Below are 23,455 nucleotides of genomic sequence, written 5' to 3' on the forward strand. Positions count from 1 at the left end.
GTAAATACAGAGATTAGAATTTTGGAAGCAACAATGTATCTAGACTAGTACTCAAAACTCGGGATATATTTGATATTTTTGACGAGCTCTATTGTTTATTTTAAAAGATGCTCTATTGTCCTTAGTCAAGTCTCTTCTGAGATTTAAAAATATACAATAGCAATGTTTAAAACATTAAAAACAATTTGAAGGCAATAATTTTAATTCATTTTTATTAAATAAGTTTGTGGTGAAAACCACAACAGTAATAATTATTTTAGAGATCACATTTAAACCCTATGAAAATGTTAACTGATTTTGAAGTTATGACCGATATCTGCCTAAAACAAGAACTAGGTCCAAAATACTTATGCATTATCATCGTCTGCAGTAAGAAAGCTCAAAAGAAACCACCAGTATCATCTGACAGAAAAATAAAGAAGAAAAATAAAGAAGAAAAATAAAGAGAAGACCTGAGAAACCAAGAAAATGTTGAGGACACCCACTTTCAGGACACTGAGTCTGTCTCTAGAAGGAGATGTGTACCAACACATGCTCCCTTTCAAAGCACCTGGTAACAGCCACAGAGCTATGCAAAGATTTCCACTTTTGACATCTGTCTAACGAGTCCTGTATCCCATTTTTATTTGAATAGTTCCTATCTACTGAAGAGGTTTACACCCCACAAATCAAATTAAGGTACAGCTCACTGCTCTGCAAGAAAAATACACAGCTAGATAACGTCACTCCTACGATCATACTGGTGTTAATTATGTCATTTATGACATTTTACTGTCATAATGAATATAAACATTGAATCATGCTGTAATTGATCTGTGGAACTAGCATAACTTAGATAGATTTTTGGAGTAGTTAGCACTTGAATGGAGAGGATTACATACTCAAATCACCTACCAGAAAAATACTCATTACAGTGCCTGTTTCACATTCTGGCTCTTGTCCAAAGAGTTAACAGGTTAGGAAAACGCATCATGAGAACAACGGGGGTAGGAAGAAAATTAGCTGGTAACAAACTAGCACCCAGAAGAATAAAAGCAGGAGGAAGAGACATGGCAGAGGAAGAAAGAGTATTAGGAAGAAACCTAAAAAAAACACCAACAGGTAAAGACATTTTGCCATCCTTATACAGAAGCATCATACCAAAGCACAGGGAGAAAAAAGTAAACACAAACAAACAAACGTTATTTTTAAAATGTATGTTTTAGTAGCATTTGACCATTTCTAGAAAAAAAAAACAACACATAATAAAGGCATTTCTCATTTTTGTATAAAATGCTGACAGCTTATCATTTTACTTGCATTCGAGTGTTACACTTTTCTTACACTCCTTTGGGAACCTGACTAATCCAACACATAGTGTTCTTTTTAGAGAGGACTCACCCTGAAGACATTAACATTTTCAGCATTTTATTAATTTCTTCTTACCAAATATTCTTCAACATCTATGAATACCCTATCCCGTTGTATATATGAAAACAGAATTATCTTGCACTGAACAGTTTTGAAGCATTAAGTAGACAAATTTTCATCAGTCTGGAAAAGTGTTTTGCTCTTACCATCCATCAATGTGACAAAGAAGGACAGTCCTTCCTGGAGTCCCATTTTCAGTGGTGCTCCTGTTCCACCTTTTCTCCAGTTAAACATATCTAAGGCTTTCTCATCACCACTCACAGCTGCTTTTGCCAGCTGTACAAAATCCCTGGAAACAATCAGAGATGTTTCATTTCCAATTCCTTACATAACAGAGTACTTTCCATCCTAAAGAACTTGAACTAATAATTCATAAGACACATTGTAAAGAGAGAGGATGTTCCATACACTGGTTGGAAACCAACAAGCCCCCAAATAAACAAAATTTTAATAATAGTATTCACTTGTATTGCTTCACCTTTTTTTCCTCCCTATAAGCACTATTACTTTTTCACAGAGAGACAAAGAAATGGTCCAGACAAAGAAAATTCTTTTTTGGGGGGTTATTGTTTTGTGGTGTGTTTTGTTGGTGGTGGGTGTTGTTTATTTTTCTGTTTTATACTAGAACTGATTCTAATTTCTTGATTGGAGAGAAAAGATGTAATATTTAAGAGCTCAATTGTTCTTGCCAATAATTTCATGGATAATTGTTTTCAGCGTGCTTTCTGCTTTTCACAGTCAGCAACATTGCCACTTAGGACTAAAGAAAGAATCAGCAGCAACAAAGAAAAAGGTATTGACAAAACGAAGATTTGTTGCTGCGTACAGAACACATGGCCTCCATAGCAACTAGAGGGAGAGGAGAACTGGGAACCAGAGGACAATTAGGAGGATGATTTTCTATTTTTATTATTATTTTTTCATTGTCTATAAGCAGGTTTTTCTTTCTGTGGAACAAGAGAAGGACCGAGTCTACCAGTGCTCTGACAGAGGCACAATGCTTACTCGCCAGGAGGTGGTGGTCGAAAGACGCAGTGAGACAGACGTTTTCCATACTCGTGTTTCAGCATGGGAGGACCTTGCACTCGACCTCTTTGGTCCATTCTCCATAGAACCAAGACACCATGCTGGAAAAAAGACAACAGTTAATTCATTATACCTTGCACGTAGATGAGAATCCAGATTCTTTACTACTCAGTGCACATTAAGTGATCAATTCAGAATATTTTAGTGATGGAGCAATACCTTTCTTTTAATTTAAAGGACGCATATAACTACTCCATTTTAAACCTAAGCAACAATGAATACAAATGATTTTTAAAATTACAACATTTGCTTATTTAAAATCAAGTTATCTAAAAATACTTGTTGATAACATCCATTCCTAGTAAAATAGCCCTGCAAAACAATGTTCCTCTGCATATGCAGGTATTTTCTTAGGTAGCTCCCTTTACGCTTTTTTTTGCGAATAGTCTGGTTGCTAAAGGAAAAAGTATTGAGCCACAGGACAGTAATGCTTAAGATAAGCAGGGAGCTTTTCTTTTCTTTCACAGAGCAGGCACCTGAGTACAATGAGAATTCATTGTTTTTTTGTTTTTTTTTTTTAAAAAAAGAGAAAACTTAGAAGAATCATAGATAATGAAGGAATGAATACTAGTTGGCTAATAAATTCAACAGTAGTCAATACAAGTTAGCTCTGGAAAATAATTGTGCCCTTTCTTTTGGCCTAATTTTAAAAATACCTTGAACAACAATGCCTGTAGCACTTCTCAAGAAAAGTATTACATAGTCTCAATTTTTTTTCCCGACACTTACCCTAATTGTCCCTTTCCTTAACTCCATTTGCCCAACATTTACATGCTTACCTCATCCCAAACAAAACTTCAGTCTTACAGACAAATCTCAAGATTGTTCCTGTATATTATGAGAGGTTATATTCTTAAGCTTTAATTGGCTATCAATTTTACATAAAAATTAGGAATACATATTCACTTTGTTTTTTCTAATCAAATACTCATAGTTTCTAAAAAATACGTATTTGCAGCATAGATAAAAACTAACTACTATCACATAGTCCCAATTGGTGATTTTTCCTGCAAGCAAAAACACAAGCACACACCAAAGTACCAGCACTGTGCAAGCCTTGGAGCCTGGCACAGGTTTTGGAGACAGCAAGCATTTTGCAGTGCCTGCTCAGAAAGCACATCAACCTCAAAGCCCACTGACCAAAAAGAATGGAGAAGGCAGACGCACAAAAAGACTTGAGCATGACGTATCAATCAACAATCCCAACAGGCTGACTTATGCCACAGCTTCACAGCTGGAATTTAAAGATTATTATTTATTTCTGTTATTCTGTTAGTACTTAGGCAAGCAAACGGCAGTTGGAGGCCCCCTGCATATTACCTGGAAAACTAACAATTTGCAATACAAAGCTCAATATCATCTTGTTTCATTAAGACAGACAACAATAGAAGCGGTATTATAATTTGCTCTATTTTTCTTTGTTTTTAAAAGATGTATGCCCTTCTACAAGTGGAATACTAGTAGCAGTAGTGCACTGTAAGCACTTTAACTTTACAGACCTAACTAGAACCCACACAAGATGCAGCTGAGGCCTTCCAAGGTAACATTTCCATCTTTTTTCCCCTTCAAGAATGAAAGTTCTACCTTCTTTTCAGAATTAAGATATCACCTATACCACCATACTGCCATCCTTCACAAGAAGGATTTTAAAACTATATTTAAAGACTATTGGGAAGGATATAGGAAACAAAGCGTACGTACGGTGCACAGACCACACACTGAGTATAACATGCACCAAGTAGGATGACAGTGAGCATGCAACAGGATAAGCTGGCCCACACAATACAGTTTTTAGCAGAAACAATCTTGGCACTAGCCCCAGGATGCAGAAACAGCTGTGCACCCAGCCTAACAAGCCTTGGCTCTTCACAAAGCTGATTAGCTCAAGCTGGCTGCTAAACAGCTGCAGGGTTTTAAGGACCCACATTTCATTGGCCAGGGATACCACAGAGAACCTTGAACTGTGCTCAGCTGTGTTTATTGAATTCCATTAGAGGCTGAAAGCTAGTTTTTGCTGTACTGAACTTTACTGAGTTCAAACGTCATGCTGTTCTGTCCATTGAGGTTGGGTGTTCCAGTGACAGCTATTTAACCTAGGCAAAACTGAAGAACATTCATGTCAATACATGCAGGTCTTGCTTTGTCCTCCTAAGACACTTACTTGAAACCACTGCTTACTCTAGTTTGATAAGTACTCAGAGTAGCACTTAGGATGAGCTTATAAAATTTTTAATTAAGCTTGCCTATAAGAGTGGCTACATCCGTTTTGGGAAGACTTACTGGGATCTTACACCAAAAATCAATTCAAAAAAGTCTGTTCATAAATGTAGGGTTAATGTAAAGTGCAGTTACATTAATATTATCTCTATATAAAGCCTCGGTTACACTATTCGTTATCTTTTGTCTAGGCAACATTGTCTCCTTTCTATTTCAGAGCATAAATGCAATTGTAACTCTTAGTTTTCAATTTCTGCATTTCTGCAAGTGCAACAGGATTTTACCAATAGTGATTTAAAATTGCATTTTCCTCTGACTCAGATAAAAATTCTAAAAATAAAAAATAAAAATTCTTTGAGAAGCTCAAGCTTATCAGAAAGAATATTTAAAAAGCACTTTTCCATTTGCTGATTCAAGAACTGGCAAAACCATGAGTACTTAATCTTGAATATTAGGTATTCCACTGCTTCGTTCTCATTTCACCATATAAAGGGTAACCAGATTATCAAGAAATAAAGACTGACATTTCAAGTATTTCTAAAACATTTTCCATACAATAAGTTCAACTCATTTTTAGGGTATTGCTATAACGAAACAGACTTCGTTAATGCAAAAGATTTGTACAATTCTTCTTGCAGGTGAGTGCACTCACTAAGTCCAGATTAAGTTGTATCTGGACTTCTTGGATTCTTGACATCCGGGTTTTATGCTTGAGTGACACAAAATTCCTGCATATACTGATACAAATAATTCAAATTGCATATACCTCAAATATTCAATCCATCAAACAGCCTTATACTCTAACATACTACCCAGGACATAGTGAGGTTAGAGACGCTTATTTAAAGGTGAATTGAAAGATCTGCAAAAAAGTTAAAACACTAAAATTGGGTTTTATTCCCCATCAATTTTAATTTGTATCTGAAGCAAAGAAATTTATCCACCTACCCCTGCAACTATTCCTTCCCCTAGTAATCCATTCGATAATCTTTTTCTGTCACAGGACGTGCAACACTGTTCCACATCAAATGCACATTTGATACTTCAACTGCTTACCCTATCACCAGACACAAGGTGGGTACCATTTGTACTCCAGTTTAGGACTGTAATTTTGGTGTTATGAGTTGGTGGTACAGCATGGTGCTCCTTGTCTTGTTTGTTAAGTATCGTAACTTCTCCGGTCTCCCAGCCTGCTGCAAGAATCGGCCTGGAAGGGTGCCAGGAAAGTGATGTGACCTGAAAGCTTCTCTCAACATGTGCATCAGACACATGTTCTCCCTGCAAATGGAAATAAAGTACAGGCTCAGTACAAATATGCAGCTAAACTTTCAGATTTGCTTCCCAGTCAACAAGATCTTTTCCTGTGATAAAGGACTGATATGTAACAGAACATCTGGTAAGACATATGAAGTGGCTACACAAAGTATTTATGGATATTTCGTGTGCATAAAAATGTGCTACGACATGCAGTACACCCATTTGAAAATAGCCTGTGAAAACACAGTGGTATTAAGTGATTGCCTCACTCTGCTTTTCAAAGCTATTCCTCCCCCCAGCATGCATGAAGAGCTCTCAATGAATATCAAACTCTTATTCCTGTGTGAATGATAAGAAGGCTTCAATCACATTTCAAGGTAAAAAAAAAAAAAACACAACAAAACTTTTAAAAAGAATAAAGGACTTAATTAAGAACACAGAATAATCTAATTAAACAGTTCTTTTAAAGGTAGGCTTTCCTTTGTGCATAGTTTGCTGTATTATTTCAGGCAAATCATTTAATCTCCTCATGTATTTATTTTTCTGTTTGTAAAATTTGGATGACAATTTTTAATAATGCTCTTTGAAAATTATGCATTTAAGTGAATAAATTTAAGTGCATTTTTATGCACTTATTAACAGAGTTAAATGTTTCCAGTACATCTGCTGCTAGATAGGTTATACTACCATTTCCCTAAACAGCACAGATACTTTTTTCCCCTGGAAATGATGCACACTGAAGTGCTACACAAGCCTCTTGTGTAAAGCTTATCAGAGTAGGCAGAGCAAATATCTGTCTACTAAACAACCTACTCAGATGGAACAAGTTGGGTCTAGCAAATCAGTTCAGACTCAAGATGGAAGAATGGTTTTTTTATTCATACTTCTTAGTACATTTCATTCACTTGAAGTTGGTTTTTTTTTTTTAAAAAAAAAAAAGCATGTGACCATTTTATTTTTAAGCATAAAATTCTCTTAATTATGAGCATCAAAAAAAAAAAGATGGTAACTATCACAAATACGACTTAAGTCTGTAAAAATTAAATTTCAATGAAGAGATCAATTTAATTTATGAATAGCTTTTTATAAAACATATGTAATCAGTAGCTGATGAATCTGACATTTTCTAAATAGCATGGAGCACGGACAATAATTAAAATGTAGTGACAGGGATTCAAGGAGCATATAAGTAAACATGCAAATATGATACAAAAGTGAAGTTTCAAAACAGCAGAACGATATTAAGCCCAAAAGCAAAGTTGCTGATTACTCACCTGTTCCAGATAGATATCCACACAGCCCCCAGATGCTGTGCTGATGGAAGCAACTGCCAAGAGTGGATGGATCGAGTGCCACGTTATATGAGATGGGGAGGCAACTGACTCAGGAGCATCTATTCGATGATCCACGTACACGGCCATAGCACCAGGAGCTGTCACAGACTGCAAACCTGCACGAGGAAAATAAGCGTTTGTAACAGAATGCTAAAAGTTGTTAATAAAAGAAGCTACCACATCACCTTCTTAACGTGCTCTATATAGAACACGGAAAAGGTTAAAGCGGTATTGTTAAAAAATGCTGAGGAGCGCTGGGCCTTGTAGTCCACAGATCCCCAGAGTGCATAGACTAGCACCTGGTCTCTCAGTGGCTTGTACTGCTTTATTTCAGAGGACTCTGAAATAACTCTGAGTTTACCAAAAAGGTATTTCTAGTACTTCATATCCGAAGATGTCAATGTACAGAGTGATCTCAAGTTGTGAAGTCTCATACCTGAGCTTTTTTTCAAAGTAAACTTTAACAGTTGTCACCATTTTAGAGCTTGTACTGTTGAAATTACTGGACAGATTAGTTTAACTCATTCAAGATCCACAAAACCTGTCTGTATCTGAATGAAAATACTAAATAAATGATGATTTTTCAAGGAAAAGAACCCGAAAGCAATGCTCTTTTCAGAGTTCTTTCTCAGAAATGGAGCAAGACACGAAGCCTTTAAAAGTTTATGCAGGGAGATTGTCTTTGGGATTTGTGTTGTATGATCTCATTGGCTTGGTTCAAAAAAAAAAAAAAAACAAAAAAAAAAGAACAGCTGAGATAACCACCTCTTAAGCACCTCATTTATTAACAAACAATGTCAAAACCTGAAAAATATAAAATTCCTGGTAAAGGTTTAGGCGATTCCCTTTCTGGAGAAGATTTTTCTTATGGACAGCTAAACCATAAACTATTAATCTGTAGGAACATGCACGTACAGCAGTTAGATTTGCCTAGGTCACCAATCAGACAGTGATTCAAAAGAAATTCTTGTTTTAGTCTCTTTACTTCAAATATTCCATCTACGCTTAAAATAAATATTTAAGAGGGGTGTCTTCCCCCAGAAAAGAAAAATTAGATTCAGCACCTTCGATTAGATAGGTTAGAAAGGTAGGCAACATTTCAAAATAGGCTGGTAGCTTTGTACCTTGCCGCTCAGATTAAGAACATGAAGTGCCACACGCTGAAACAGAAACAAGCGCAGTCAGCCTCGTGATGTGGAGTTTGATCTTTCAGCAAGATCCATTCACCCTTACGTTCACACTCATTCACAATCATAGAATGGCTTGGGTTGGAAAGAGCCTTAAAGACCACCCAGTTTCAGCCCCCTGCCACGGGCAGGGATGCCACCCACTAGATCAGGTTGCTCAGGGCCTCATCCAGCCTGGCCATGAACACCTCCAGGGATGGATGGGGCATCCACAGCTGCTCTGGGCAACCTCCTCCAGTGCCTCACCACCCTCTGAGTGAAGAATTTCCTCCTAACATCTAACCTAAATTGCCCCTCTTTCAGTTTAAAACCATTCCTCCTTCTCCTATCATTATCTGACCAAGTAAAAAGTTGCTGTCCAGCTTTTTTATAAGCCCCCTTTAAGTACTGAAAAGCTGCAGTGAGGTCTTCCCAGAGCCTTTTCTTCTCCAGGCTGAACAGCCCCAGCTCTCTCAGCCTTTCTCCATAGGAGAGGTGCTCCAGCCCCTTGATCATCTTCATGACCTTCCTCCTCTGGACTCACTCTAACAGCCCCACATCCTTCTTGTGCTGGGGGCTCAAGACCTGGACGCAGGACCCCAAGTGGGGCCTCAAAAGGGCAGAGCAGACAGGGACAATCACCTCCCTCAACCTCCATGTATGTGTAACAGCACATGGATCTGGCTTTATTGCCCTCCTCCCCGCCAAAAAAAATAATTCAAATACATATTGGACTGTTTTTCATCTTTATTTCACATTTTTGATAATTTCATTAAATCTCCACATCTGTTATGAAATACTGTACTCATTCTAACACTTCCATTCCTGCTACATCTGCTTCATTGTACTTTAACGGAAAAAGTTGGTCTACATTTAAATAAGCATTATACTGGCTCAAAAGTTGAGTTAATTGAGAAATTCACTTCAGATTCAAATAAAAATTTGAGATGCCTAAATAAAAAACATCCGGTAGGAAATAGATTTTATTACACGAAATCGTACATCTGTAATTCCTTTAAGGACCACCCTTTTCAGTTTCCTGTTCATTGCATCTGTAATTGCAAATACTTCTTATTCGCTTATTCAGTCTCCCCCAGAGAGGGAAGAAAACAAGTTTGTCGAGCTTATGGTCCCTTGACAATTCATAATGTGTGCATCAAGCCGCATTGTCTGCTTTACTACATACGTGAGTGTCCACTCAATCCAACTAGGATAGCTGTACAGCTAACTATCCCGTTTGGAATTAAGTGCACACCTTTAAGAGAGCAGACTAGCACTTACTAAAACCAGATTCGGTGATACTGTCATCACTGACAATCCCTAATATACTTTTTGCCATCTCAATAGCTATGCAAACGGTGGAGTAGATTGCTCTATGTAAATAAATAGTCTGTAAGTGGATTACACAGCTGCATAAAGAAGTCATAAAACCAACATTCATTATGCTTGCTGTAATCGTGGGAATTCATTATCCCCATGTTTACTGCTGCTTCAGGCTCACGCATTTACACTGACAGTTGCCTCCTCAAAGAAGTCTTCTCAAGGAAGAAACGCGAGGACCACTTTCTACAAATGATTCTGGCACAGCACGTCCTATTTGTTTCAAGGTAAAAAAGAGAAGAATTTCTGACAAAGTTCAGCACTTTGAAGGTCGCTATAGAACTTGATCAAGTCCAGATAGGTGATCTCTTTAATAGGAGAAGATAAACTGACCGACACCTTCCAAACAATCCACAGGTGCTTCATAAAAGTTTGTATTATGTTAATGTCCACATACAGAGAAAAATAAAGAGATTCAAGGTCATTCCCTGCCCCTGTTCTTAACTGGCCAGACACAAGCCAGCTCTAGTCCAGACACCGTACACCTGTGCTAACACGGCTCTGTGCTTGGGATACCAAGACCTTCGGGAAGTTGTGTTTCGAGGTTTAGTAGCTCACAGGTCATACGACACCAACACAGTAATGTGGTTTCTGGACTAAAGCAGATTGATAACTGGCTGTCTCAGAGCACGGGCAGAGGAGCTGTATCTGTCTGTACCTACCAACTCAGGCATCCACCGAGATTTCACCAGGTCTCAGAACAGTTGTACAAGGAGGGGAAGATCAGCCTTTGGTATGGAGTGATTTTCCTCCAGAAAAAACAAACAAACAAACTCACAATTCATTACTTACAAGTTGACATAGTATTAAAATATATTACAAGCCAATTAGCTTTGATTTGTTTGGAGTTTCAGGAATTCAGGGAAGTAGACTCGAGATTCCTACTGCTACAGATCCCAGCAGGGAGCCAGCACGCACAGACGCATTGCAAAAGACAACCGCCTGCATTCAGATATGCAACTCAAATTTAATTTGAAAGTAATTACGCTATTCTGGTTTCGGTGACAATTCTTAAAAAGTTACTTACATGCTCTGTATGGACATGTTGTGCGCATATTTAGAGACGCCGGGAGGCTGACAAAGGTTAGGTTTGTTGTTCTTTTGGAACAGTGTCCAGTCACAGGCTTACCAGAAAACCTGACACCAAGGGCGCTCATACAGCTATTTTCCAGCACGCACCACCGCAATATTTCCCTGACAAGCTTTGGTTACCTTTGTAAAAAGCGTCGCTTCTTCAAAGGCTCCCTGCCTGCCGGAAACGTGAGCTTTCACTTTAAAACGCTTAAAATCGCTAATTTTACCCTCCGGGGCCCGCCCGCCCGGGCCGCCCCCGCCAAGCCGCCCGCGGCGCGATCCGGCCGCCCCCGGCCCCCAGCTCGGCCGGGCCCCCGCGGCCGCGCCCCCCCGCCCCGAGCAGGCCCCGCGCAGGCCCGCCCCGCTCCCGCTCCCGCACCCGCCCCCGCCGCCGGGTCTCCGCCGCCCCGCGCGCGCACGCACCCGTCCGGAGCAGGCCGGGCCCGGGCCGAGCCGCAGCGCGCTCCCGCCGCCGTCTCCCGGGCCGCCCCGCCGCGGAAGGCAGCGCTCGCTGCGCGGCTCCGCGTTACCGTGACAACGGGGAGAGCCGCCCGCCCCCGGGCGCTCCCGAAGCGGAGCCGAGGAGGCGCGGAAGGGCCCGAGAGCGCCCCGCCGGCCTCCCGGCCCCGCGCCGTCAGCGGGCGGCTTCAGGGCTTTGGGGTTTAATCCCCGAGCGACCGGTGCCGGCGGGCTGGCAGCAGGCAGTCCCTAGCAGCCGTGAGGCTAACCCCGCAACGCAGCCCTCACCGCGCGGTCACTTCCCCAACCCTCACGCCGCTCGTCACGAACCCCGCAGCCAGTTGTAACCCCACCGTGGTCACAGCTCCGCACAAACAGACGAAAAGACACCTTCCATACAGCCATACCTAACAGTTCCTGCGTAATCCAGCGCCCGTTGGCTTCGGCCGTGTAAGCACTGCGTTCTGCGCCTGGGGCACAGCAAACCCACGCAGTGCTAAAGGCTGAGGGGAGAACTGATGGAAAGGGACCTGGGGTATTCGGTCAAGAGCTGACTGAACAGGAGCCAGCAGCGTGCTCAGGTGGCCACAAAGGCCAGCGGCATCCTGGCTTGTATCAGGAATAGTGCAGCCAGCAGGGCTAGGGAAGCGATTGTCCCTCTGCACTCAGCTCTGGTGAGGCCGTACCTCAAGTATTGTGCTCACTTTTTGGGCCCCTCACTAAAAGGACATCGAGGAGCCAGAGCATGTCCGAAGGGTAACAAAGCTGGTGAAGGGTCTGAGGAACAAGTCTTATGAGGAGCAGCTGAGGGATGTGGGGTTGTTTAGCCCCGAGAAAAGGAGGCTCAGGGGAGACCTCATCACCTTAACAGAAGCTATCACGGATCAGTCTCTTCTCCCATGTACTAAGAGATGAGAGGAAGCAGCCTTAAATTGTGCCAGGGGAGGTTTAGGAAAAACTTAGACTGAAAGGTTGTAAAGTATTGGAACGGGCTGCCCAGAGAAGTAGTTGAGTCACCATCCGTGGAGGTCTTCAACAACATACAGATGTAGTCCTTAGTGACCTGGCTTAAGCGTGTACTTGGCAGAGCTGGGTTAAAGGTTGGACCAGACGATCTTAGAGGTCTTTTCCAGTCTAAATGATTCCATGATCTAAAAACACTGACCAGCTATGCTCAGGCAACCATTATACAGCTTTCACAATTAACTGGTTCCATTGTTAAAGTTCTGCCTAATACCTAAACTACATATGCCTGGTTGCATAGACTTGGACAGAAGCTGAAGTTCCCTGCCCTACTACCTTCAGCAGAGAAGCCCTGCTATAGAACATTTATGCTTTAAAATAAGAAATAAGCAGAGCATCCCAGGATGCTCGGGTCTTCCCTCATCTGAGTACTGCCCTCATGAAAGAGGCCTAATTACTGCAGAGACCCTGAGGCCCCAGGACACACAAAGAACATGCTTCGGTAGCACAGTCACATAGTGGATCTTACCCTTTCCTCTAAGGGCTTGACCTCAGCTGCTGAGAAAAAAGTAAAGCTGCGATTAGGTGACTCCTATTTAGTAAGACATGAAAGATTAACAACAGATGTCTGACCTTTGGTTTAAATCCTCTTACCTGAATGGGAAAGAACTGCTTTGCTAACAAAAATCACCCATTATCATTTGCCAGATTAAGGAATTTAAGAGCTTTGTATGAACAAATAAATTATGAAATTTATTAAGTGACCTAAAAGGAAAATACAGGATAACATCTACTGTGTTGATGTTTTTTTACATCTAAGGCCTTTGAACAAGAAATTTCATGTTGTAATTAGTGTAATAATCATGCACTTGAGATGCAAAATTGAGACCACCACAGACAAGTATGCAGTGCACACAATTTGTTATTCATTTTAAAACACACAGGATGCCCAAGAAATCCAAGTTAGTGTTCTTGCCTAGTCCAGAGAACCATGGCAACAAACACTGAAAGACTGTTTGCGTTTTATATCTGTGCAGGTTTGCACAAGCACGATCATGGAGACCTCCCTACCATTAAAACAGAATGAAGTTCAAGTGTCTTCTGACATCTCAGCCTTCCCCTTGCCTCTCAGCTCTCGTCCTATGCCTTTTTTTTCCAGTCTCTTTAATGGACATTTATGCACATAAGCAATTTTACATCTTAACAGTCTACTTGAGGCACTGGGGCTATTCAAGCATATGAAGTTATTTACATACACAGAGAATGGGAACCTTCAGCTCTGAGCTCCGTGGGGAACTGAACGCACCTTCACATGTTTTTGCAAAGAACCATGGAAATGAAACACACAGCACTGTAGATGCAGAATGCATCATTTCCTGTCAGTAATGTTAAATTTGGTTGTGGTCAAATCAAGTGGCAAGAATATCTGATATAAGCCATATGATCTTGCATTACATTCTAACAAGACTGAAAAAATACTCTCAACAAACTAATGTGTAAGTTTAAACACAAAGCTTTACAGTTGTGACAAGACCATTAAGCAATTTGGCTCTTCTTAGTTTAAAAATCCAATTTGTAACAATATACTTGTTACTCATAGTTATGCTCTAGAGCATATTTAGAGATGACAAAGCCCAAGGCATGTTTAAATTTAGCTCGCTGTCATGAGTTACTTGCAACACTCTCCACAGGAGCCCTGCCTTCCACAATTTACCTGCCATCATAAAGGTCAAATTGTGAAAACTGATTCCAAAGCTACAGATTGAGAATTTTTCCTCAAAGGAACAGGACTAAGACCTCCTATCCTGCTAGGATATTCAGGAAGTTTTAAAAAGATGAGTATCCAATATTCTTTTCATAAATAGTTTACTCATAGCTATCAAAGAAAAAATCTCATACAAAAGTCTGTTTTAAGATTTTTGGAAATTATTTTCACTAGCAGTTAACATGAGATTGCCACATCTAAGTACCAAACAATGATCACTGGAAAACAGGACAAAAGATCTCATGCACTAATCTAATTCAACTCTCATTTAGTTTGTAAATCACTGAATAAAGCTTCCTTAATCCTTGAGATAGTTTACTAAGCAAAAAAAAAGCTCACTTGCTCACCTAATGATCCCTATATAAACTCAAACATCACAAGAAGACTTGAAGTTGTGAAGATGACAGGCCTTCCCAGGAGATTTTATATTTATTGCTTTCAGTACATCACTTACAACACTGAAGAAGAAAAAGCTGATTAAAATCCTTAATTGGTAACAAAGGTGCTTCTAATCAAGCACCTCAGCAGCACGCTCAGCCTGCGGGCCACCCTCAGCTCAGAACCTTCCAGAAGCACAGCCGCCATTTCGGGATGGCCCAGTCTCTCAGCAGCTCTGTGGCCAAACCTCCAGTGCTCAGCTATGCTTCTAGTGCTGCTCTTCGTAAGAACTCCCGTAAGATCTGCAAGAATTGGTCATTTCTTCACACCCCACCAAACCCAGGCTTCGCAGGGATGCTCAGCACCAGACCGGCTGGCACAGCCCCTGCTGGTGCCAAGGCTTTGCCAGAGGCACGGCGTGCTCCAGGCCGAGAGCAGACCCCAGGTCTCCCCTCCACACCCCACCTCCGAGGGCACAAGCGAGGGGAGCAGCAGGCACCCAAAGCCGCGCGGCAGCAGCTCCCCGCGCCGCAGGCTACCAGGAGAGCCTGCCCCGGCGGGAGGAGAGCGGGCTCCGCAGCGGGACGGGCGGACACAGGACAGCCCCGCACCGCTTCACCTCCCGCCTACGACGCAAGCACTGAGACGCTGCGGCGGGGCAGCACAGCGAGCGGTGCCAAGCGGCGGCCTCGCCCCGCAGCGCCTCTCACGGGCTGAGACGCAAGGTCCTTCACGTCCGCAGCGGCGCCGCGGGCCGCCCGCTCCCAGATGAAGCCCCAGCGCCCAGCCCCTCAATCACAAAAGCACCGCCTTTTCCGGCGGGCGCCATAAATATAGCGCCGCATGCAAATCAAGAGCTCTCTAGCCAATGAGAACCCAGACGACGGCCATTAGCTACCCTCCTTCCCAATCAGCAGCCGGCTCGCGGGGCTCGCCTCGCCCTCGGCCGGCCCCCAGCTGCCGCCTCTTCCCCCGAGTTACGCCGCCGTCGCCCTCCCCGCGCCGCGCGGTGATTGGCCGGCGTCGGCGCCGCGGCCCCGCCTCCCGCCTCGCTCCCGCGTGCCGCCAGCCAATGGCGGCCTTTGTTTGGGGTCCCGCCAGGGGCGGCCCGACGCGCCCGGCGAGGCCCGGCGCAGGCTGACGAGGAAGCGGAACCGCGGCGGCCCGCACCCAGCGCGGCGGCCCGCAGCCCCCCACCGCCGCCCGCTGCGGGGCCGAGCCGGCCCGCCAGGGAGCCGCGGCTCCGGCTCGGGGGCGCTGAGGCCGGCCGGGAAGCGGCGGTGCCGCGGTCGCGGGGATAGGCGGCCTCCCCGGCCGGGCAGCGGGGCCGCTGCCGCCGGCAGCGCTGGGAGGGCCGCTGGAGGCCGCGGGGGTCGCGGGGCGCGCCGGCCTCCGCCCGAGCTGGCGGCTCTGGGGCGCGGCCTGCGGGTGCCTGGGGCTGCGGGGGGCGGAGGAGCCGGAGCGGCCGCCGCCGGGAGCGCCGGAGCGCGGAGGCTGCGAGGCGGCGTTGATGCGGCAGGTAACGCTGCAGGCACGGCCCGGGCCGGGGGAGGGCGGCGGCTCCTCGGGCTCCCGCGGGGCCTGAGGGCCGCTGGGGCCGGCACAGCGGGCGGCGCTGGGGCCCGAGCCCCCGGCAGCGGGGGGAGGCGGCGCCGGGGGCTGCGGGGGGCCGGGGAGCGCGGGGAGAGCCGGGGTTTTGTGAGCGGCGCCGGGTGAGGAGGCGCGGGGCGTGCGGCGGTGTGGCTGGGGAGGGCGTGCGTCTGAAAGCAAAAGGGAAAGCGAAAACAGCGGGTGGAGGGGGTAAACGGTGCGAGCCCCCGCCGAAGGGTTTGGCCAGGATGCTGCGAAGGGGGGTGGATGCTGGGGGTGGCTGCCCTGGCCTCCTACCGTGTCCTGAGACCGCCCCAGAGGTGTGTGGCTCTGGGGGAGAAACCCTTCAGCCTTCTGACAGAGATTGCTGGGGGGAACGCAGCATCTGCATCGTCTGACTTGGGGTAATAAAACCCAAATGGAGATCAAGGAGGTTTGAGTCCTCCCAAAGTTAATATTTTTTTGAGCACAAACTGTCGGGGTTTGAAGATTTCTGTCATCACAGCGACTGAAAATATTTTTTTTTTTTTAATGTGGAGAAGACTTCTGTTGGTGATCGGGGCTCCGTCAGGTTTTATATGAACTTTTAATATCAACTTATATTTACAGTTCAAACCAGCTTATTGGGCTTTTCGCAAAGAACGGAACATTGCCCCATGTTTTTCTGAGCTGCTAGGTACGGTATTTCAGCTGGGAATTGTTAGAGAGAAAAGTAACTCTTTAGTAATAGGAACATAGTCCATAAAGTGTAACGACGCGCATTCAGGTGTGGTGTTATGCTGATGCACCTGGTTTACTTTAAAACACTCCATCCTGGTATCAGCCTGATCTGTTGCAATTCCATCATTTTATTAGCGATATTTGGAATTTCCTTCTCTCCCTGGTGTTTATCTTTGCCCTTAATTAAAGTTGGACTGTGGCTTCTGTGCTGGCGATAAGGCGTTGCAACTGCTAGTTCTCTCTTCTGCCGTGGAACGGTTTCTTTCTTAGAAGTTGACTTCTAGATCAGGTGCCAGGCCCATTTTTACACTCTCTTAAAAAAAACTGCTGTTGGCTTGTAGCAGATAATGTGATTTAATGCCTTAAGCTCTTGTGCGTGTGCACGTGTCTGGTGTTCTGTTCCAGGTACCCCTGTGCCGGGCAGATTTCTGAAGTTAGTGAGCGGCCATCCCAAATGGCCCCCAAATGTCAGACCCGGCGTTTAAGCGATCTGGTGGTGCCTCTCGGAGGGCGCAGAGCAGTGTCCCGGCAGATCGCGGTGTAAAACTTTACTGCTGGCCCGGGAGGTCGCGGCACCCGAGCTGTCCCCGTCGAGGCGAGGGGGGGACGCCGCCGCTGCGGGTGCCCGCGGAGTTTGTGGCCCCCTGAGGTAACGCCGCGGGGTGCGGGCGCGGGCGCGGGCCGGCCGCGAGCGGTGCCGGCGGCTGCCGAAGCCGCGAGCGAGAACCGAGCCGAGGGGGCTGCGGGGAGCCGGTCCCCTCCCGGCCCGGCCGGCCCGTGACAGGCGAGCCGCCGCCCGGGCGATGCTCGCGGTGAAGGCGGCCGGGCTGCCGGGGCCGGCCGTGGCCGGCTCCCCCCGGGCCGAGCGGTGCCCTGGGGAGGGCCGGGAGGTGCGGGGCTGTGGCGGGGTGGGGGCGGAGGGGAGCTGGAAAGCTTGGTCGCCGTGGCCAGTCCCAGCCCCAGCCGCACACACACACAGGGAGGAGGAGAAGCCGCCGCCGCCGCAGCGAGGAGCATGGAGCCCCCCCCCGCGGCGGGCCGGGCCGGCTGGGCCCCATGGTGAGGAGGCCGGGGAGCCCCCCCGGGCCCCCGGAGCTTCGGAAGGGGTAGGATGGGGGCGAGCCCCGGGCCGGCCCCGGCCGCGCTGCCCCGCTCCGCCGGGCCCGGCGGCTGCCTCCCTCGCCGCCTGCCGAGCGCTTCCAGCGCCCGAGTTGGCCTCGGCGATTTTTTCCGCCCGAGGCGGCCCGAAGCCCTCCGGGGGGCCGCCGGGGGGGCGCCGGGGGAGCCCCGCACCCTTTTGGGCCGGTTTGGGGGGGATTCCCGCGGGGCTCTCCCCTCCCGCCCTCGGCACAGGTTGTTGGGTCGGGACAGCAAACGAAAGGGGATTTAGTAACAAACAACGGCGGCCATGTTGAGAGGAATTTCTGCAGCTAAACTTCTCCCCTCTCAGCCCAGGGGTTTCTCCCCCTCTCTGGTGGGCTCCCCGGCCTGACTTTGTGCCCCCCTCTTTTCTTTCTCTCCTCCCCAACAGGATGACGGTGAAACTGGGCGAGAGCAGCGGGGAGGAAGGGGTGAAAAAGCTGGGCAAGAGAGCAGGAGGAGATGAGGAGTCCCTGGAAGAAGAAGGGGCAGGAGGAGGAGGAGAGGCAGCTCCAGGCAGCAGCAGCACAAAGAAAGAAGAGAAGATTATCAACAGCAACACTAACAGCAGCCCCTCACCGAACCCCAGCTTGTCCCAGGCCCCGGCTGCCCTCCAGCCCTCCCACAGCCAGGACCAGCATCATTTTCTCAGGTCCAGTGTCAGACCTCAGAGCAAGAGGCTGAAGAAGGATTCTCAGGCATCCTCTTCAGTTGGCAGCAGCACCGCTGTAAAAGGCAAAGGTACTGTATTTTGGAACCCTCAAAACATGCAGGCGAGTGGGGTGTGGGGGTGTGGATCACCTGTGTGTTTGGGGGTTGTCATTCTCCTCCTGCAGATGCCATCTTTTGTTTGGTTTTGGGGAAGGTGTTTTGGGGCTTGTTTCTCACAGTAGCTGAAATCTTCTTTGTGTCCCAAGGCTTCAGCTTCTCTGCTGCCCACTCTCCCGTTTGCACTTGCAAAAATGGGGGGATTTGGATGTGTATGCGGAAGAGGGGGGAAAAAAAGCCCTTCGTTATTGAAGCAAACCTTTAATTCCTTCATTTTGTCTCCTGAGTTTTAGGAAATCTCTGTATTTTGCTTAGGAAATTAGACTCTAACAAACTGTGTAATCAGGTGGCTGCGCTCTGCGTTCTATCATTGAATAATAACAAAATATTAAATGGGTGGTAGTTTAAAAAAAAAAGGGGAAAAAAGCAAACCACAAGATATTGTTGATTTCTCTGTTATTTCTGTGACTGTTCTACTCAACGAACTATTTTGGAAACAGCTGTGAAATACACATATTGAACTATTTGTTTCTAAGGTTTTGTGAGTCACGGGTACTGCATCACTGTTTCAGAACAGTTAAGGGATTTTCATGCAATTTGATTTTTTTACTTTTTTTTTTAAATAAGGTTGTTTTGTATACATCTACGCATGCATATTTTTACCTATATATACATGCTTTTTTACTTTAGCATTGAGGATGAGAATGTTTTTTTCAAAGCAGTTTCTTCCTGAAGTAGCTGGAAAATAGCAAGGATATTTGAATATCTTGGTGCCATTGTGTGTGCTCAGCAGTTACGGGTTGACACCTGGTGCTGTAGCTGAGCTGTGCTTGAGACTAATTTTGGATACCTTGCACAAAAGTACTTGTGTTATTTTCTGTTAAGTTTTGAAAAGAATAACACTTGTAGATTTCTTCAAGATTTGAAATAGCAGAAATTATTTTTGTCGTCTGAAACTAAATAAAACTCCATGTAGCATGGATGTATATTGAACATTACCACACTTTTTTGGTCCATTGCAGTGGTATGCACTTGCTGGACATTAGGTAAACACTAAGAATTGTGGCAGTTTTGTGTTGCAGTAAGAAAGCAGTGTTTTACACATTGCCACCTTTTAGTTATTGCCATATAATGTAAAAAATATTGAATTTAGCTGTTTCACAGTTAATATAATTGAATATTTTTAATACCTTTATAAGTCCTCTATAATCACGTAAACTTTTTTGATCTGAGTGAAAATCTTCTGTGTGTGGTGTTGGAGGTTAGAGGCCTGTGTAAAGGCCTGTGTAAATTTTCTCCCAGCTGCATTAAGCCAAATAAACAAGCAGATGGAATACCCAGGAGTGTGTAGCTACAGACAATTATTTCAAGGGTTGTAAGTAGCGTTAAATGGGAGGAGATACTCCTTTGGAATAAACGTTATCCATAATGGACGAGTGTAATAATGTGCATTTGCAGTTTCATTGCTTCGGAAGTGTATGCACATGTGAACAAAATACACGCATCTTGCACATGTGTATATTCGTATTTTTATATTTGTACATAAACATTCACTTATGTTTTAGAGGAGTGGAATGATATTTAACGAGGTGTATTGATACAGTTGAAAAGCAGACTCTGTTCTGCAATTCAGATCCCAAAATAACTATAATAAATGTATGTATTAATCATACATACAGAACAGACTATATTATTTCAGTAATCGGTCGTAGATAGGCAATCACTGTACCTGACTATATTGTCAGGTTTGGAGAAACTTTAAGTCACTGGGGGAGATGGTCACTGGTAGAATGACAATTATGCTTTCACATTTTGAACTGTAAGACCAGCCACAGCTTTGCCTGGCTGGTTTAGATGTGAACATATTAAAGCTGATACTTCTCTGATATGGCTGAGATTATAACTGTCAGATCTTGGAGAACGGAGCCATGGAGTGGGATCCTTTCAAATTCGAGCTCTTTACATGCAGAGATACATGCTGAGACACTTTGCAGGCTTGTCTGAATTCTCCCTAATGAAATGTTTTGTGCTGAGAAGTTATAGGGGTTTGCATTCCAAGTGAAGTGTCTCTCAGAGCTAGCTTCCCGTAGGGAACCGGTTGAATAGTGAAGATTACCAATAAGGATTGTACTAAAGTCCTTACAGTTGCTGGCCCACCAACTTTCTCCTCCTCTGTAAGCATAAAAATGATAAAGAGCTCAAATGCATTTGCAATCCTTTGTATCAGCTCTGAAAGTTTGAAGCTTTTGCATTTTGCATGGCACAATCAAGGTGATAACTGCAAAGGTAACGGTGACAAGGGACAGTGGGAGTGTCGAGACCATGCTTACATTTGGTCCAGTGAAACCGGAAACTTGATTGTGTCATGATCTTTCAATAAAGCTACGTAACCCTTAAAATTGTATTAAGGTGGTCCTGCTTTTAGAATATGTGTATTCTAAAGTGAAGTCTCTTTTGAAGGCTATTATTAAGGAATGTGATCATTAAAATTAATTTCTTTCAAATCGTAGTTACACAGCAGGCATTGATTTATCCTAATCATGTCTTTAAAAGCCATTTGAAAGTAGTAGTATTTTCTATCTGTCACAGATCCTTTATAATTTTTTTGCATTTATGCTTTGAGGGTACTTTATTGCAGCAAACAAATTATTCTTAAAGTAAACTTCATTGCATGCAGCAGGAAAAGTTTGCCTGCTCAACAGCTGCTGACTTTCTGACTTTATCTTACTATGGTTCAGAGAAGATATTTAATAATATTTCTCGAATTCTGCCTAGTAAAATAGATAAACGCAGTCCTAATTTTCAGATCTCCCTGATGCAATATTTAGTTGTGGATTTCTTTACTTTTTATTTTTTATTCTGGATCTTTGTGTGCCGTTGTTACACTTTGACTTTAGGGCAAAAATGACGTAAAAATATTATAGTAAAATAAAGTTTGAGAACTGTTTAGCTTCTAAAAGTCACACCATTTTGATTGCTAAAAGGTTTATCAAAGTTTGTGCACAAGTATCTAAACGTGTAATTTTTTTAGAATTATTATCTTATTTTCAAATATTGATCATCTTTTTATTATTTCAGGTTCATAATCTGTGCTCTAAATAGTGGAAGTAGTGGAATAGCTTGGAAGTAAGTCTTTAAGTAACTTTTGTGCGTGAAACCAGAGAAGGAACCTGAAGGATTGGTTGGGTGCGGTCAGTTGATTGAGAGCTCAGATGCAGGAAGGTTTTTTGAGGGAAAAGAAGCAGCCCAATATAACGTCGCTGAAGAAAAGGCATTTCTGAGAGTTTACTTCTCAAATGCAGATATGCCACACTGTTGCTGAGCACAGGTTTTAAGGTGTGTTTTGGGGCACTGTGAAGCAGTGAGTGGTGAAAATATGTGTATGTTGTGACCACGTTAGTAAAAGTAAACGCAGACTATGTTGCCATCGTGTGCTGTAGATGTACTAGGAACTAAAGTAGGGCGTTCTCATTTTCATGTTTTTATTCATTTTCTGAATGCATAATGAAGTTGGGAGGAAATAGTAACAAAATCTAATGGTGACGAGCTGAAGCTTGAAAGCGTCTTTCATGCTGTTACTCTAGACTTATTCATAAAATGTGTAATAAGCAGTTTTCTTTAAAAAATAAGTTACTCAGCTGAAAGCATTAATTGAATTAAAACATTCAATCTTTTGGTATTGTATAAAACTCGCTGGAAAGCAGTTCGCAGTTTGCTTTAGCCCAACAAAGTTGCGTGTTCTGTAGTATGTGAATTAAATTAACTACTGGGTCTTCTGTGAAGAGGCTGTGTAGACCAAGGTACCCAGTGTATGTACTTGCGGTATGATTTTATAGTATCTTTGCAAATTTGTATGCTGAAGGATGTATTGTAACCTTCATGTGAAATGTGATTCCTCCAGCATTATTTCTTTAGGGAATGAATGACAGTTTTAAAAGCTACCAGCACAGTCCCTCGTTCTAATATTCTTCTTAATTCTATCAATCTAATTTCATGTTGGTACCTCTCTTCCTGTCCTAAACTGAGGTGCTTTCATTTATGCTTTTTTCCTCCCTCCCTTCCCTTGAAAGTGGCTCAGGACAAAAATTGTGCAGTGTCTCATTCCACACCATGAGAGGAGGATTTTGTTTGGTGTGCCCTGTGCTGTAGGTACTGAACTTTGAAAGGTGGCTGCCTGCAAGGCACATGGCTGCACAACCACATAGTTCAGGCAGAACCTTGTACGAGGCCTCACGCCTAGTGGAGGTGCTTACAATGCATTCTTCTCTTTAAGGGTGTTTTCTAATGGAAGAGCAAGAGAATGATTTACTTGAGGTGGGGGAGTAACCAAATTTATAATAAACCATGGTTATTTTTTACAGCTGTGTTTGGTTAGCTCAGATACCACTTTGATAGCTTGAATGTGTTCTGTCCATAGACAAGCGAGTCTTCAGTTCAGTATAGTAACGTGTGTGTGTTTATATACATATATATTTATACACACATGCACACACATACATATGTATCAGGAGTGTAGACTCCTGCTGCTAACTGGCACTGCATATGATTAAAAACATTCAACTATATCTTGCTTTTGCAGGTCTTCAAAATAGTAAGAGATGGAAGAAGCTAAACTAATTCGTCTTTGTAGGACATTGATAGGTTTTATTTAAAACTTTGAATGTTAATTCTTAACAGGAGCATAATACGGTGTGAACATACAACATGGCTTGGGCTGTACTAGATCAGCCTTCTTAGGAGTCCATGCC

General features: G+C 44.2%; 2 protein-coding genes across 13 annotated transcripts in view; one reads left to right on the forward strand and one right to left on the reverse strand.

Annotated features, from left to right (window-relative positions):
* IFT140 (intraflagellar transport 140) overlaps positions 1–11,496 on the reverse strand; it is a 77,004-nt gene extending 65,508 nt beyond the window's left edge. Inside the window, exons 1-6 of one of the 9 annotated variants that reach the window (XM_066977389.1) lie at positions 11,348–11,366; positions 10,513–10,599; positions 7,245–7,420; positions 5,770–5,991; positions 2,416–2,537; positions 1,557–1,699 (exon numbers count right to left, since the gene is read on the reverse strand). In XM_066977389.1, coding sequence (XP_066833490.1) covers positions 1,557–1,699; positions 2,416–2,537; positions 5,770–5,991; positions 7,245–7,391 — 634 coding nt within the window. In that variant the 5' untranslated portion in view covers positions 7,392–7,420; positions 10,513–10,599; positions 11,348–11,366. Of the gene's footprint in view, positions 1–1,556; positions 1,700–2,415; positions 2,538–4,197; positions 4,313–5,769; positions 5,992–7,244; positions 7,421–10,512; positions 10,618–10,642; positions 10,834–10,877; positions 11,199–11,347 lie in introns of those variants that run through there. The other 8 variants (XM_066977385.1, XM_066977387.1, XM_066977386.1 and 5 more) reach the window with 8 other exon arrangements.
* Positions 11,497–15,632: 4,136 nt separating this feature from the next.
* Positions 15,633–23,455, forward strand: part of CRAMP1 (cramped chromatin regulator homolog 1) — a 44,559-nt gene continuing 36,736 nt past the window's right edge. The window contains exons 1-2 of one of the 4 annotated variants that reach the window (XM_048063240.2): positions 15,633–16,008; positions 18,331–18,680. In XM_048063240.2, coding sequence (XP_047919197.2) covers positions 18,332–18,680 — 349 coding nt within the window. In that variant the 5' untranslated portion in view covers positions 15,633–16,008; position 18,331. Of the gene's footprint in view, positions 16,009–17,567; positions 17,859–18,330; positions 18,681–23,455 lie in introns of those variants that run through there. The other 3 variants (XM_048063241.2, XM_048063238.2, XM_048063228.2) reach the window with 3 other exon arrangements.

Source organism: Anser cygnoides, chromosome 15 (genome assembly GCF_040182565.1).
Source record: "Anser cygnoides isolate HZ-2024a breed goose chromosome 15, Taihu_goose_T2T_genome, whole genome shotgun sequence".
NCBI classification, from domain to species: Eukaryota; Metazoa; Chordata; class Aves; order Anseriformes; family Anatidae; genus Anser; species Anser cygnoides.